Source organism: Peromyscus eremicus, chromosome 16_21 (assembly GCF_949786415.1).
Source record: "Peromyscus eremicus chromosome 16_21, PerEre_H2_v1, whole genome shotgun sequence".
In the NCBI taxonomy this organism is placed as follows: Eukaryota; Metazoa; Chordata; class Mammalia; order Rodentia; family Cricetidae; genus Peromyscus; species Peromyscus eremicus.
Window position 1 is genome coordinate 66,804,654 of NC_081432.1, and position 14,514 is coordinate 66,819,167.

The 14,514-nt window shown below is 38.0% G+C and overlaps 1 protein-coding gene across 3 annotated transcripts in view; it reads left to right on the top strand.

Annotated features, from left to right (window-relative positions):
* Nucleotides 1-14,514, top strand: part of Kcnh8 (potassium voltage-gated channel subfamily H member 8) — a 138,976-nt gene that overhangs the window by 104,735 nt on the left and 19,727 nt on the right. For 2 of the 3 annotated variants that reach the window (XM_059281638.1, XM_059281640.1), the window contains exons 8-9: nucleotides 7,528-7,566; nucleotides 14,097-14,464. In XM_059281638.1, the coding sequence (XP_059137621.1) occupies nucleotides 7,528-7,566; nucleotides 14,097-14,464 (407 nt within the window). The remainder of the gene's footprint in view (nucleotides 1-7,527; nucleotides 7,567-14,096; nucleotides 14,465-14,514) is intronic. The other variant, XM_059281639.1, reaches the window with a different exon arrangement.

Genomic DNA, 14,514 nt, shown 5'->3' on the forward strand with positions numbered 1-14,514 from the left:
TTCAGAATTGAAACTTCATCTTGGTGGATCTTTCCTGTGATGAGTATGCAATGCCCTGCTTGATCTCTTTTGATTGATTTTAGTTTGAAGTCTATTTTTCTGGATATCAGGATGGCTACACCCACTTGTTTCTTAAGACCGTTTGATTGGAAAGTCTTTTCCCAGCCTTTTATTCTTAAGTAGTGTCTATCTTTGAATTTGAGATGTGTTTCTTGTATGCAGCAGAAAGATGGGTCCTACTTTCATATCCATTCTGTAAGCCTATGTCTTTTTATAGGTGAATTAATTCCATTGATATTAAGGGATATTAATGACCGGTGATTGTTCATTCCTGTTATTTTTTGGTGGTAGTGTGTGTGTACTTCTCTTCTTTGGGGTTTACTGCTGTGGCTTTATCTATTGCCTGTGTTTTCGAGGGTGTATCTGACTTCCTTAGGTTGGAATTTTCCTTCTAGTGCTTTCTGTAGGGCTGGGTTAGTCTATAAGTATTGTTTAAATCTGGCTTTGTCTTGGAATGTCTTGTTCACTCTATCTATGATTGAAAGTTTTGCTGGGTATATTAGTCTAGGCTGGCATCCATGGTCTCTTAGTGTCTGCATTACACATCCAGGACCTTCTGGCTTTCAAAGTCTCCATTGAGAAATTGGGTGTTATTCTGATGAGTTTGCCTTTATAAGTCACTTGGCCTTTTTCCTTAGCTGCCCTTAATATTCTTTCTTTATTCTGTATGTTTAGTCGTTTAATTATTATGTGGCAAGGGGACTTTTGGGGGGGGTCTAGTCTGTTTGGTGTTCTATAGGCTTCTTGTATCTTCATAGGCATTTCCTTCTTTAAGTTGGGAAAGTTTTCTTCAATGATCTTGTTGAATATATTTTCTGTGCCTTTGAGTTGGTATTCTTCTCCTTCTTCTATCCCTGTTATTCGTAGATTTGGTCTTTTCATGGTGTCCCAAATTTCTTGGACATTTTGGTTCATGACTTTGTTGGCTTTAGTGTTTTCCTTGACTGATAAATCTATTTCTTCTACCGTATCTTCAACGCCAGAGATCCTCTCTTCCATCTCTTGCATTCTGTTGGTTATACTTGCATCTGAAGTTCCTGATCATTTACTCAGATTTTCTATTTCCAGCATTCCCTCTGTTTGTGTCTTCTTCATTTTTTATATTTCCCTTTTCAGGTCTTGGACTGTTTCCTTCATTTGTTTCATTGCTTTTTCATGATTTTTCTTTCAGTGCTTTATTGTTTTCTTCCAGGACTTTATTGTTTTCTTCTACTTTATTTGTCCTTTCCTCTAGTTTTTTTATAGTGTTCTTCCCATTTTTTTTTGTCTTTTCCTCTATATAAGCCTCTACCTTCTTCAAAATGTTATTCATAAGGCTATTTTCTTCTGCTTCTTCCAATTTTTGATGTTCAGGTCTAGATGTTGGAGGAGGGCTAGGTTCTGGTAATGCTGTATTGCTCTTCATTTTGCTGTATGTACTTCTGCCTTGACATCTGCCCATCTCCTTGTGGTTCGTTCTTGGTCTTATCAGAGCACTTGGTCCAGATAGAGCTAACAGATTCAGGAAGTCTCTCTCTCTTGTCCAGATGGGAGCTCTCTTGTCCAAATGGGAAGTCCAGGGCAGGATGGGAGCTCTTGTCCAGACAGGAAGTCCGGGACAGGATGGGCGCTCTTGTCCAGAAGGGAAGTCTGGGGCAGGATGAGCGCTCTTGTCCAGAAGGGAAGTCCGGGGCAGTATGGGAGCTGGGGGCCGGTCTCTAAGTCTCAGGAAATGGCTGGGGTCTCGGGCAGATGGGCGTGGGGCCAGGGTGTGGAGATTGCAGGGTCTGCCAGGGGTCTTGGAGAAGGGGTTCTTCCCAGTAGGGCTAGAAGGGAACCTGCCTGGTGGCCAGAATCTGGGGCCAAGTTGGGCAGGTTTCCCTGGAGTGGCTGGTGCCCAGGGATGGGGGTCTAGGCTGAGCCCGGGCACTCACCTCTGGTCCAGAAGGGAAGTCTGGGGCAGGATGCTCTTTTGATTATTTGTGATTATGTGTATGTGTATATGTTTGTTGTTTTCATGCATGTGAGTGCAGAGGTCAGAAGTGTCAGATCCACCTGGAACTGGAGTTACAGGCAGTTGTGAGTCACACCTCGTGTGGGGCTGCTAACTGAACTTGGATCTTCTCCAAGAGAGGGATGGACTCCTAACTGGTGAGCCATCTCTCCAGCCCCAAAATGTATCATTTTCTTTGAATGAGTGGTCCTCTTTATATCCTGATAGTCTGTTTTCTCTGTGATCTAGTCTGTTGATAAGCCTTTCCTCTGAGTCTTTTTATTGAGTTGTTGAATTTTTCATTTCTGTGTTCAGTTGGCTTGTGTTTTCCTTAGTATTTCAGTCTCTTTGTTGAATTCACTTGTCATATTCTGAATTGCTTTCATTTGTTTCATTCAGTTATTAGTTTGTGTTTTCTTGGACTTCAGTCAGAGGGTTTTTCCTGTCCTCTAACTTCATTCATTTCTTCTCTAAGCTTCTTGAACTCTTTGAACATGTGTATAATTGTTCTTGTAAATTCTGTCTCTCCAGATTCATCTTGGTTGTCCCTGTTAGAGAAGATACTTATAGGATTAATGGTCTTTGGAGAGATACTTTGTCTTGGTTTTTCATATTTCTTTTGTTTTGTGCTAGGACTTAGACATCTGGAGTGAAGTTGTTGATTCTATGTTTGATATCAGTTTCTAGTTTACCTGAATTGAGTCGGGGTGGGGCGGGTCCATTCTGTTTTGCCGTTCACCATCTTAGCTGGTCTCAGATCAGGCAGAAGGTATTTGAAGCTCACTCTATCAGATACTGAGCAGAGAGTCTGCTATTAACTTATTGGATGACATGGGCAAGTTATTTATCTCCCTGAACTACAGTTATCTTATCTCTAAAATTAAGGAGTTGCTCTGACTCTCTGGTTTCTTTCCTTTTCTATTTTTGCTTATTATTTGAGAATTTTATGCATGCATACAATGTATTTTGAGCATATACATCCTCATTTCCCAGCTCTAACTGTTCCTGAATCTCCCCACCACCTTTTCCCTCTCCTGACTTCATGTTGGTTATCTTTTTAGTATATAACTTCATGGTTAATTTTTTAGTATATAACCCACTAAGTCCAATTAGTGCTGCCTAGTATGCACTTGAGCGTGGGATCATCCATGGAAGCAAAGGCAACCCGTGGAGGGACTATATGCCTGAAGAAAATTGACTCTCCATATTCAGCAGCCATCAAATGATAATAGCTCTTCAGCTATGGATGGGTTCTCATGAGGCCCTTCTTTATCGATGTTGAAATAGATTGGGTCTACCTTGTGCAGGTCTTCTAACCTTACCTGGACTAGGTTATTGTACCCTACCCAGTACTAACTGAAAGAGATTTCTACTAGAGTTAGCATGTTAGAGTCTGATTTGTTAAAGACATTTTCTCAAGTTCTCAAGGTGTTTTGTTACCAAGTAGGTGTGGAACACATTGAGCCAGAAGCTCTTGGGTCAAGTTTAGTTGTAAATTCCTGGGTTTCCATTACATGAGCTAGATCAGCATGAAATGTTAGTTACAAGAATGAATGTATCATGGTACTTTTTAAACGTGAGCATATAATATCATATGTAAATAAATTTATTTATTCAATATTGAGAGTCACTGGTAGCAAAAGTCCATGAGAATATACAGCAATGACAACTAGTGTTCAGAAGGTCAACCTATCAGAACTAAGGGTTCTGTTAGAGGAACCATCAAGCAAGGAGTTAAGGAATTACTGCCTTTTGAATGAACTGGCTGTCTCTTGTTATAAACTTCTTGTGCAATAACAGCTATGATTCTCCCCATTTAATGTGCATTTCCATGTTATGTGTACATGTAATTTCATGATTGTATCTCAATCTTATGGGTACACATAATTGTGGATAGTCTAGAAGATGGTTTCTTGTTTAGCTGTACAATTTTTATGAATAGAAACGTACTAAAATACGCTTCATGCTAGATCTATTGTTTTATGTGGACTGTAGACACTTAGAGGTCTTATTCTCCATCCTTAGCTACTGACAAGGTAGATATCAGCCAGACAAAGAGTCCCTGTAGAACTTTCACAGAGTAGAATTGCAGGTGCCTGGCCTTGTTAGATCAAAACTCTTCAGAAGAATTATAGTGAACCAGAAGTGATAGTGCAGGTGTCTGGCCTTGGTATATCTTAGTCCTTCAAGAGATCAATACCACCTATGTTGCCCTAAGCTTCCTCCACCAGCACCTCCCCACTCTGATTCAAATAACAATTAACACTTTGTATTTAATTCTACACCAGTATTTAATGTAAGATTTTTGGCTCAGTAGACTAATTATATAGGTCCAGAGATTAAGGTGACTAACAGAAAAAGGCTGTTAACTTACTAACCATATATAGATATTATTAATCACACAAAATAGTGCACATATTCTTTGCCTTTTCCTTAAATCTCTCATTCGTTTAATTTCTTTCCTTGTAACCTTTATAGCTATCCCTTTAAGAGATAGCCAGAGCTTTTTCCAATCTACAGCTGTTGTCAATCACCAAATAAGCTAACTAAGTCTTTGCCAAGTGTGACTCTTATCAATATTTGTCCCTGAGAGTTTGCTTTGTAGTTTTTACTAAAAAGTTGTTAATGAATGGATATATACGCTTGGGGGAACAAAGAGAGAGAAGATGGAAAAGACCTAGATAGATATGAGAGAACAGCAAAAGAAGAATTGATTGAGAACAACAAAGATGAGGATGGAGATGGAAAGAACTAGGTAGAATGATGAGAGAACAGCAGGAGAGACTGAGAGCAGGAGGGACTGAGAAGAGCTAAGTAAGAGAACAGAAAAGAAACTGTGTAGATAGATAGACTTGACTTAGAAGAATAAAGTGAATGGACTAAAGAACTCAGTGTGCTTAGATCCATTGAATATCAGATTAGAATCCTAAGCTGGTTGTTAGACTCTTCCACAGACCCTGGGAGCAAACAATATAGGTTGGACCTATTTTTGTTTGCATTAATTCAAAGAATCTATGCTGGAAATTTACCAAGTATAAATGTACATATATAGTATTTGAACTACATATATGTATATATGTGTGTATTATAGTATATAGTTAACTTAACCCTGCTTCACTCTAGACCATTGATGAGTCCAGTAAGAGATGATATAAAGCCATGTTTGTTTATCAAGGACAACAAAAATAAATAAATAAATAGAAATAATCCCATACAAGTCATATTTGAAAATATGGTTGGACATCTAAACAAATAATTACAGGTAACTAAGGCATGTTGAGAACAAGAGAAGTAGTCTTCCCCCATGGGGAAATACTCTAATTGTTTATCCAGTACCAACTGGTCACTCCTGAAATCATGCACATGCAACACTGGACAGACTCAGCAAGTTATATCTATATATTTGTGCATTAATTTGTTAGATACCTGCAACAATAGCAAGAAGGGAGGAGGAGGCCAGTAGTTTGGTAGGTATTGATGTGGGGAGCCATGATGGGGGGTATTGGAAGAAGGGAAGGAAATAGGAGGAAATGCTTTAATGATATTTTAATAGAAGTGTTAATAATAACAAAATTTTAAAAAATAAAATAAAAATGTGTGCTCATGTTTGCTCCCTGTAGCTGCCTAACCTGCTCTCACTTCCCAGCTCCTAATCTGTTGCTGGCTTGAAACCTTGAGAAAGTCTTTATATTGTCTAGTATTTTTATTTCCTGTTTAGCAATATAGATATTTTAAAGTTTATATTTAACACCTACCTTAAAGGATCACAATGAGAGTAAACGGGCATAACACTGGAAACCACTGCCAAGGTGTTTTCAAATCAAATGCTGAATTCTTAATTGGCAGGCAAAGAATGATGTATCCATAATGCTTTGCCCTCAAATTTGTTCATGGTCAGCAGCATCAATAACACCTAGAAATGTGCTGCAAACATGCACTCTCAAACCCAGACCAGACCTGCTGCATCATAACATATCTTCTAATGAGATCCCATGTTGACTCATAGACACAGGGATGCCTGAGAGGCACTAATAGAGAAAGTTCACCTGAGACTCAGACGCAAATCAACCTTAAGTCGGGAGACTTGGAGTTGGGTACTTACCCACATCCCAGGACTTTAAGTTCACCATCTCTTTCATCCTTTCACAGACATCTGTAACAAGGGGGTATCAGAACTTCCTAGATATCATTGTTCTTTCTTTAGCCCAAGCTGTAACTAACAGGATTTTTTGAAGCACATTTTCATGTCTACCATAATATCAAGAGCACCATAATTTTGTCTTGTTTTTCACATTTTTAATTATTCAGCTGTCTTATTTATCACTGTTTGGGGAATTATTGCAAACTTGTATCTAAAATGCTTCTGATTAATGCATATTTAGGCAACTAAGCAGATGCAGAATGGGCTGACTACTTTCATAAAATTAAACATTGATGAAACATGTATTTGCACAGCAATAATGATGCCACATGTGCATAAACAATGACAGATCTTCTTCCCTAATCATCTCAGGGTGAAAATAATGAATGGGAGACAGATTTAGAAAACATGTCTGGCTTACCATGTGAACTATTTTCAAGTGTATTTGCACATGTGAATAAAATTATGTTAATTTATAGCATCTATTAGCACATAAAAATAAAAGAATTTGTAATTAGGTTTAAAAGATATGGGTTATATCAGATATGTCAGGATATGTCATAATTTCTAGGGTTTTTTTTATAAATCATAGAAAATATGTGTTTTAGGGTAATCTTTTGCAGTTCTTCTGATTAACTTTATACAATATATGTTCTGAGGTCATAAGTTATTCTAAGGTATATCTTTGCATGTCTGGGATTGAAATCTATCTTGTGTTTGATAGCATGTCTCAATTTGATTGGCAAGACTTTTATTTTTTCTTTTTTGTGAGTGATGTGATCTTAAATTCAGTTGTTGAGGACTGTGATCCCTAAGACTTTATCCCAAAAAGAAAACCTCAGTGAGTGAAACAGATCTCATCTCTTGCCAACAGTCGAGCAAGAAGGAAGGCAGATGGTAAAGAAGTCAAATCAAAGAGGACATCAGCTTTCACAGAGCCAAAGGGAAAACAAGAGAACTCTGCATGAGAGATTAGGAAAGCCCAGTAGGGGAGTGGCAAACTGAAGGACCTGGTGAAGCACCAAGACAAAAAAGACAGCAATGGCTCCCTGTCATAAAGGTTGACCCCACCTGCTCTGTCTGTAGTAGACATTCAACTTGAGGTTGTGTTCCACAGTGGGCTTCAGCTTGATGTTGTGTCTTATGTGGATTTCAATGTTATGTCCTGTGAGAGACAATCAACTTGCCATTCCTATTATGATGACACGTTGATCAGTAGAGGTCTTAGAGGGTGGGACCTTTTAGAAGCACCTCTTAGCAAACTCTTCTCTTGTACAGGAACACACACTTCTTGAAATGTATATTCCATTGAAAAGGTTTCAATGGTCGTTAAACAGTCTGTTTGTTCTTTCAGGTAATATCAAGATTATCAAACAAATCAGCAGTCTCACAGGTATGGCTGGCTTTTGTTTTATATTTTTTATTTTTGTTTTTGCTTTGCTATGTGGCCAAGGCAGACCTAGAACTCAACCATGGTCCTGAATGTTTTGTTCTTATCTAGTTCTGATATCATGATAAGACTGGCCTCATAGAATGAGGTTTGGTAATGTTCTTTTTTTTAAATTTTACAGAGCATTTTGAGGAATGTTGCTGTTATATCTTCCTTAAAGGTTTAATAAAATTCAGCAGTGAGTCCAGCTCTGGGGTTTTCTTTGTAGAGAAGCAAAGATAACTCTTTAAGCCCCATTTCTTGCTTACATTGTTTATATCATGGAAAAGCATAATGTCTAGGATTTTATCCATTTCTTCTGTATTTTTTTTAAAAATAAAGTTTCTGAAGTATTTGTTTTTAATCCTTTGGATTTCTTTTGAATTATTTCTAATTTTATTAATTTGGCTTTTGTTTTACTTTTGATTCCTCTGACTAAGGGTTGTCAATTTGCTTTATCATTTCAAAATGTTAATTTTTGTTTGATTGAGTCTATGCATTGTACTTTGCTATCCATTTTATCAGTTACTTCCCTGGTCTTTATCATTCCTTAATGCCAACTGCTTTGCAGTAGGTGATGCCACATTAAAGAAATGAATCTGATTGGAGTCACTTCAACCAGAGCAAGCCTGGTCTGATCTGTTTGCTTCTCTCCATGTGGCCTGTCTGTCTGTCTGTGTCACATCCGCCACACAGACAGCACTGCTCCTTATTTTTAAACATCACATAAAACATGGTATGGGAAAAGAATGAGAAATCTTTGTCTAAAATTTTTACCAGAGTTTTACAAGAGAAGTGCTTTCCTGACCCAAATAACACACAGATGTTATCCATCTGTATCCTTATGTTGCTTCCAACATTTACTGTGGCTAAATCATTGTTTTTAATGTCCACTGCTTTCAGCAATGATATCAATGATATTATATTTAGCCACTTCTCTCTCTCTCTCTCTCTCTCTCTCTCTCTCTCTCTCTCTCTCTCTCTCTCTCTCTCTCTCTCTCTCATACACACACACACACACACACACACACACACACACACACACACACTACTCTGTCAGTGGAATGAAAAGGTCATAGTTTAAAATTAAAGCATCGCATTCAGTGTACCAAGCTTATTTTTTAGGCCACCAACTTACTCAAATCATGATATGGAGACTTCTTATTAGTTATGAATGTTCAGAATTATCTTAGCTCTTATTTAAATCTGTTCCTCTTTATCTACATTTTGCCTTGGGGCTTTTTACCTTTCTTTCTTCATGTATATCTTACTTTTCTGCTTCCTCCAGTGTCTGACTGCCTGACTTCTGGCCCTGGGCATGTCCCTCTCTTTCTCCTGAGCCTAGATTTCTCCTCCTACTTATTTTCTCTGCCTGTCAGCCATGCCTGTTCCTCTCTGCCTAGCTATTGGCCATTCAGGTTTTTATTAGACCAATCAGGTACCTTAGGCAGGCAACATGAAACAAGTGGAACACATCTTTACATAATTAAGGAAATGCACCATAAACAAATGTAACACATCTTTCTTTACATAGTTAAAATAATATTTCACAATAATTTAGTTTAACTTGTAAATGCTAAGCCCATGAATAATAGTAGTCACCCACTACTGTTATATGAGAACGTATGTGAGCTTTTAGGCCCATTAATATTCACTTTATGAAATTAGGAGTTGTAATTTTGATGCATTTATATTTATAATTGCTGTACCTTTTGTTCCTTTTGTTAATATGCCCTAGCCTTTTTTCTTCTCTTCTAGTTTTGGCTTGTAGTCTTCTTTATTAGAGATCAAAATAGCCAAGACAGCTTGCTTTGGCCTACCATCCCCTTAATATAGAGACTTTCTTCTTGTAGGCACTGTCTGCCTATCAGTGTCTTTGCCAATGTTTTGTGGAGACAAAAGATAGCCAGAAATAATTTTTTAATATAGAAAATCAGTCTAATTTTTTTTTGGTGAATTGAGGCTATTTATATTTAAGGTTTTTATTGAGAGATATTTATCAAGTACTGTGATTTTATTATTTGTCTTCCTGGTTGATCATTGTATGTATTCTTTCTTCTCTTAATATTAGGGATTTTCTGGTTTACATTTTGGACATTGTGGATTCCTTTTCAGCTTTCCTTTTTTCCTCTCTTTTCTCATAAAGTGTTTTCTTTCATGTGCACCTATGAGACTTTTCTCTTCCTTTAAGTACCTTCTCTAATGTTGGCATTGCTGTCATGGAGCACCTTAGTTTTTGCTAGTCTTAAAATATTCTCATTTGCCATCGATTTTAAAAGACAGCTTTATGGTGTATACAATTTTGATTGACAGTTATTTAATTTAATACATGTCATTCCCTCTTCCATGGCTTTTATGGTTGCAGGTGAAAGTTTGGATGTTATTCTGGTGTGTTTGTCTTTGTAAGGTGAGTTGGAATTTACCCCTAAATATTGCTTCTTGCTTTGTGTTTCTGACATCTAGGCTCTGTTTTATTACAGAGAAGTTCTTTTCTGGCCATGTCCATTTGGGGTACTAAATACATCTTGCATTTTGGTGTTCATTTCTTTCTCTAAGTTAGGGAAAATTTTGCTATCATTCCATTGTCTGGATTCTCTACTACTTCAGTTTTTATCTCTGTTTATTCTTATATACTGTAGATTCTTAAGTTTGAACTTTTGATTATATTAAGAATTCTTGGATATTGGAGTTATATCCATTTATTTTTCTCCCTAATTGATATTTAATTATAGTATTTCCTCCATATTGTGTTCCAACCCTGGTAGTCTTTTCTGTTTCATCAAATCTACTGATGGTGATTGCCACTGTTTTTTTATTTAGTTCACTTAAGCTTTCCATTCAACATTTTAATTTCTTTCAAAATTTAAGTGTTCTTCTTGAGTTTCTCTTCCACATTGCTGACTTCTGCTTCCACATTGCTGATTGCCCCATCTGTTTTTTCTAACTTTTTCCTTGTGTTGCTAACTTTCTTCTATACAGCCTAGACTGGATTTATCTGCTTTTTTGTCTTTTGCGGGGATTTTCACTAGAACACTTTGGAAATCTTTATCTGAAGGACTGTGGAGATGGCTCAAGGGGTAAAACACTTGTATATCATAAGATCCCCAGAAGCCACATCAAAGCCAAGCATGATAGCATGTGTGTGTAGCCCTAGTGCTGAGAAGGATCCCAGGAATTTTCTGACTCTCCATTTTAGCTGTCTTTGTTTTAGAAGTTTCCCTTCTGTGTATAGTAGGATTCTCATTAGCCACATGGAAGCTTGGGGGGCTGGGCTCTCACCTTCGCAAGACTCACTGCCTGGAGTGGCTAAGGGTAAAAATGGAGGTGTTTCCCCACCTGTGTTGGTAATAATGGGAAGCAATCGTAATACTGAGATCTGATTTGTACTTCTGATTTAGATATTTCCTCATTCAAGGCTTTGCTTTGATGACTCTTGGCTGTATCAAGTTGATAATTAAAGCTACCTAGGACAGTCTGTTGCCAATAGTCCCAGTGATTGCTAACAACCTTTTAAGTAAGACAGAAGGAAAGCTTGTATAAGAAGTAGTAACCAGCCTCTACCCTGGTGTAGATGCCATTTTCATCATCATCACTGTCCTGGTTCATTTCTATTGCTATCCTAAAATTCTCTGTCAAAAAACAACGTAAGAACTGGGCAGTGGTGGCACACGCCTTTAAATCTAGCACTTGGGAGACAGAGGCAGAGGCAGAGGATCTCTATGAGTTCGAGGCCAGTGTGATCTACAAAGTGAATTCCAGAAAAAACAAGACTGTTACACATTGAAACCCTGTCTTGAAAAACAAAAAAACAAAAAACAACAACAACAAAAAACCAAAAAACAAAAACCAAAAACCTTAAGGGAGAAAAAGATTACTTTAAATCAAAATTCCAGGTTACAGTTCCTAATGTTTTAAATATTGAGTACTTAATTGTATATTATTTAATAGCTAATTCACATAATCTAATGTTCAATGTTTAATATTCTCTTCATTCTATTCCTAATTTGAAGATAAGAAAGCCATGATTCATAAGGATTATGTTCCTATCAAGGTTATAGCTAGAAAGTAAGGCCTAGGACTTCAGGAACATGTGTAACCATACACTTAGCACAAGACTTTGTCCTGCATTTTAGACCATTTGACCAGACATTTGTGAGTCTGAAGCAGCAGTTCTAGCAGAATACCAAGAAGCCAATTTGAGATTCCTTTAAATATGACTATCAAAATCCCAGTGCAGCCTCATGAAAGTATTTGACAGTCAGTGAAGAAAAGTACCGCAGTGAAAGGAGAGCTCTGTAGTAGAACTTCTTGGCAGTGTATAAGAGGACTGCAGCAACATGGAGAAGCAGGTGCTCCACACAGATGCCCTGAAGAAAGTAACTAGTTGTTTTAGTTACTTTTCCGTTGCTGTGGTAAAACCCCATGGCCAAGACAACCTATAGAAGGAGGAGTTTATTTGGTCTACAGTTGCAGAGAGATGAGGGCCCATCATGACAGGGAGCATGACCACATGCAGGCATGGTGACCAGTGCATGAAGCTGAAAGATCACATCCTCAGCCACAAACACTAAACAGAGAGAGCAAACTGGAACTAGGGCAAGACTATGAACTCTCAAAGCTCAGCCCCACTAATGTACTTCCTCCAGCAGGCTGCATCACCTCCCCAAGCAAGCAACAAACTGGAAGCCAGGTGTTCAAACATCTGAGAACATCAGGAACATTTCTCATTTGAACCACACCCCAGTTCTCCTAAATAGAGACTAATGACAGGCTATCTATCTAATAATAGCACACGTTTAGGTCTTGTCTACAATAATGCTTGTAGGAGAATGAATTCTTGGTATAAGTAGTATCTGTCATCTTAATTGTAAAAGTCAGTTTCCCAGAAACTTGCTCAAGGCACCAAGACTCCTTGACAAAGTATAATTATGAGACTTAAATGAACTCACATAAGTACAAACATTTTGTAAGTTATCAGTCAGAGGATTCTATTAGAACCAATGGAGACTTTTTCAAATAAGGAATGAATAAATTGTCAATGCCAGTGTAAACAGACCTAATTAGAGATTGTACTCAGGTTTTTCATTTCTTTGATAAGTTTGCCCTGTTGTGTCTTTAGCAGGGCAAGCTAATTTTTCTGTTCTACAATAAAAGTACACAGTGATCCTGTATAATTCCATGAGGGTCCAATTTTTGTTAAAGCACAAAGTTTTAAATGCTATTAAAAACAGAATAAACAAAGAAAAGCGGCACCATGACTTTACAATAAAGAATGCATAGCTTCAACATTAATTAGAATAATTATATGTAGCTAGAAAGAATATGTAGCTAGGAACATTATTTTATTCAAAAATTTTTATGTAGTAAGATTAACAAAAAAATTGAATGAACTAATGGTTTATTGGATTTTATGGCTAACACCTAAAGTAAATGAGCTAGGGTCTTGAAGTCACCACAGTATTTTTGTTGTTTTATTGTAACTGTTATAGATACCACACATCCAAATACACCAATAAACCAAGTACTTGTTGTGTAATCATCATGGCAGCTCATGAAACTTAAATAATAATCCTAGGTGTTTTCAGTGTTAACTATTATTTTCATTAGGAACTGTTGTTTAGTGTATATACACAATTGGATCTTGAAAGGAAACTGAAGCACAGAAGAATGAATTTATTTTCTGGAAATAAACTGACTAGTGAACATGTCCAGAGATCATGTCTGGGTCTAAGCAAGAAACATTGCAATAGTTGAGAGGGGTTAGCCTCTTCTACCCGCTACTCTGCCTTCACTTCAGTTATTATAGTTGAGAGGGGCTAGCCTCTTCCACCCCTGTTCTCGCTTTACATCAGTTATTTCTCTCCTATCATCTCTTACTTGACTGATGAGATTGAATGCCCTGGTTCACAGCATGGTGCTCTTGGGATGGATTCTGGAAAGACTGTTTTTCCTACATATCTCAAGGTTCTCCAAAGGAGCAGGAATTTGCTCTATATCTTGTTAGTGACTTATAAAAACAAGGGGAGCTAGAAGCAAGGAAGCCAAGGATGCTTCATGTTTCCATGAAGTCCAATATAAAGACTTATATTCTCAAGTGTGGGTTCCTCTTAAAGACATTGCAGCCTTAAATCCTACAACCCAAGACCCTGCAATAAAATTAAAATGTCCATATTCCTAAAAGAGTGCCATCTATTTTGATTATGAGTGGGTAGCTAAGTAAATCTAGGTGTGAAGCATGTACAATACATCTTCACACAGCTCTCCACCCGAATATTTTTAAGGTCTAAGTGAATGATTGGGGGTTAAAACTAGGAAAGCAGAAAAGGTAAACCTGGGGATGAAAACTAGGGAACCTTTTAAAACTTGGAAAATAATAGCACAATGTGCAAAGGTTTACTAGTCTCTAAGGAATTGGATCTTTTTCAGTAGAACCTCTGGTATGAGCGATGTGCCTCTTGGCAATCTGTGCTAATCTGTACTGTCCACTGATCTAGGCAGAGCCCAAGGGGAATGGAAGCATCAACAAGAGACTGCCAGCCATTGTGGAAGATGAGGAGGAGGAGGAGGAGGAGGAGGAGGTGAAGGAAGAGGAGACCACCTCCCTCTCTCCTATCTACACAAGGGGACCCTCTGCTTCACGCCACAAGAAGACTGTAGGCAACAAGAGCTACCTAGGATTAAGCCTAAAGCAACTAGCCTCAGGGACAGTACCTTTCCACTCACCCATCAGAGTCTCCACTGCTAACTCCCCGAAAGCCAAGCAAGAGGCTGAGCCACCACACCATGGCCAAAGGAAAGAGAAGAACCTGAGAGTGCAGCTTTGCAGTCTGAATAGTGCTGGAACCCCAGAGCTCAGTCCAAGGTAAGAGTTTACCAGCACAGCAGCCTCCCAGGTGAGCACCCACACTTCTG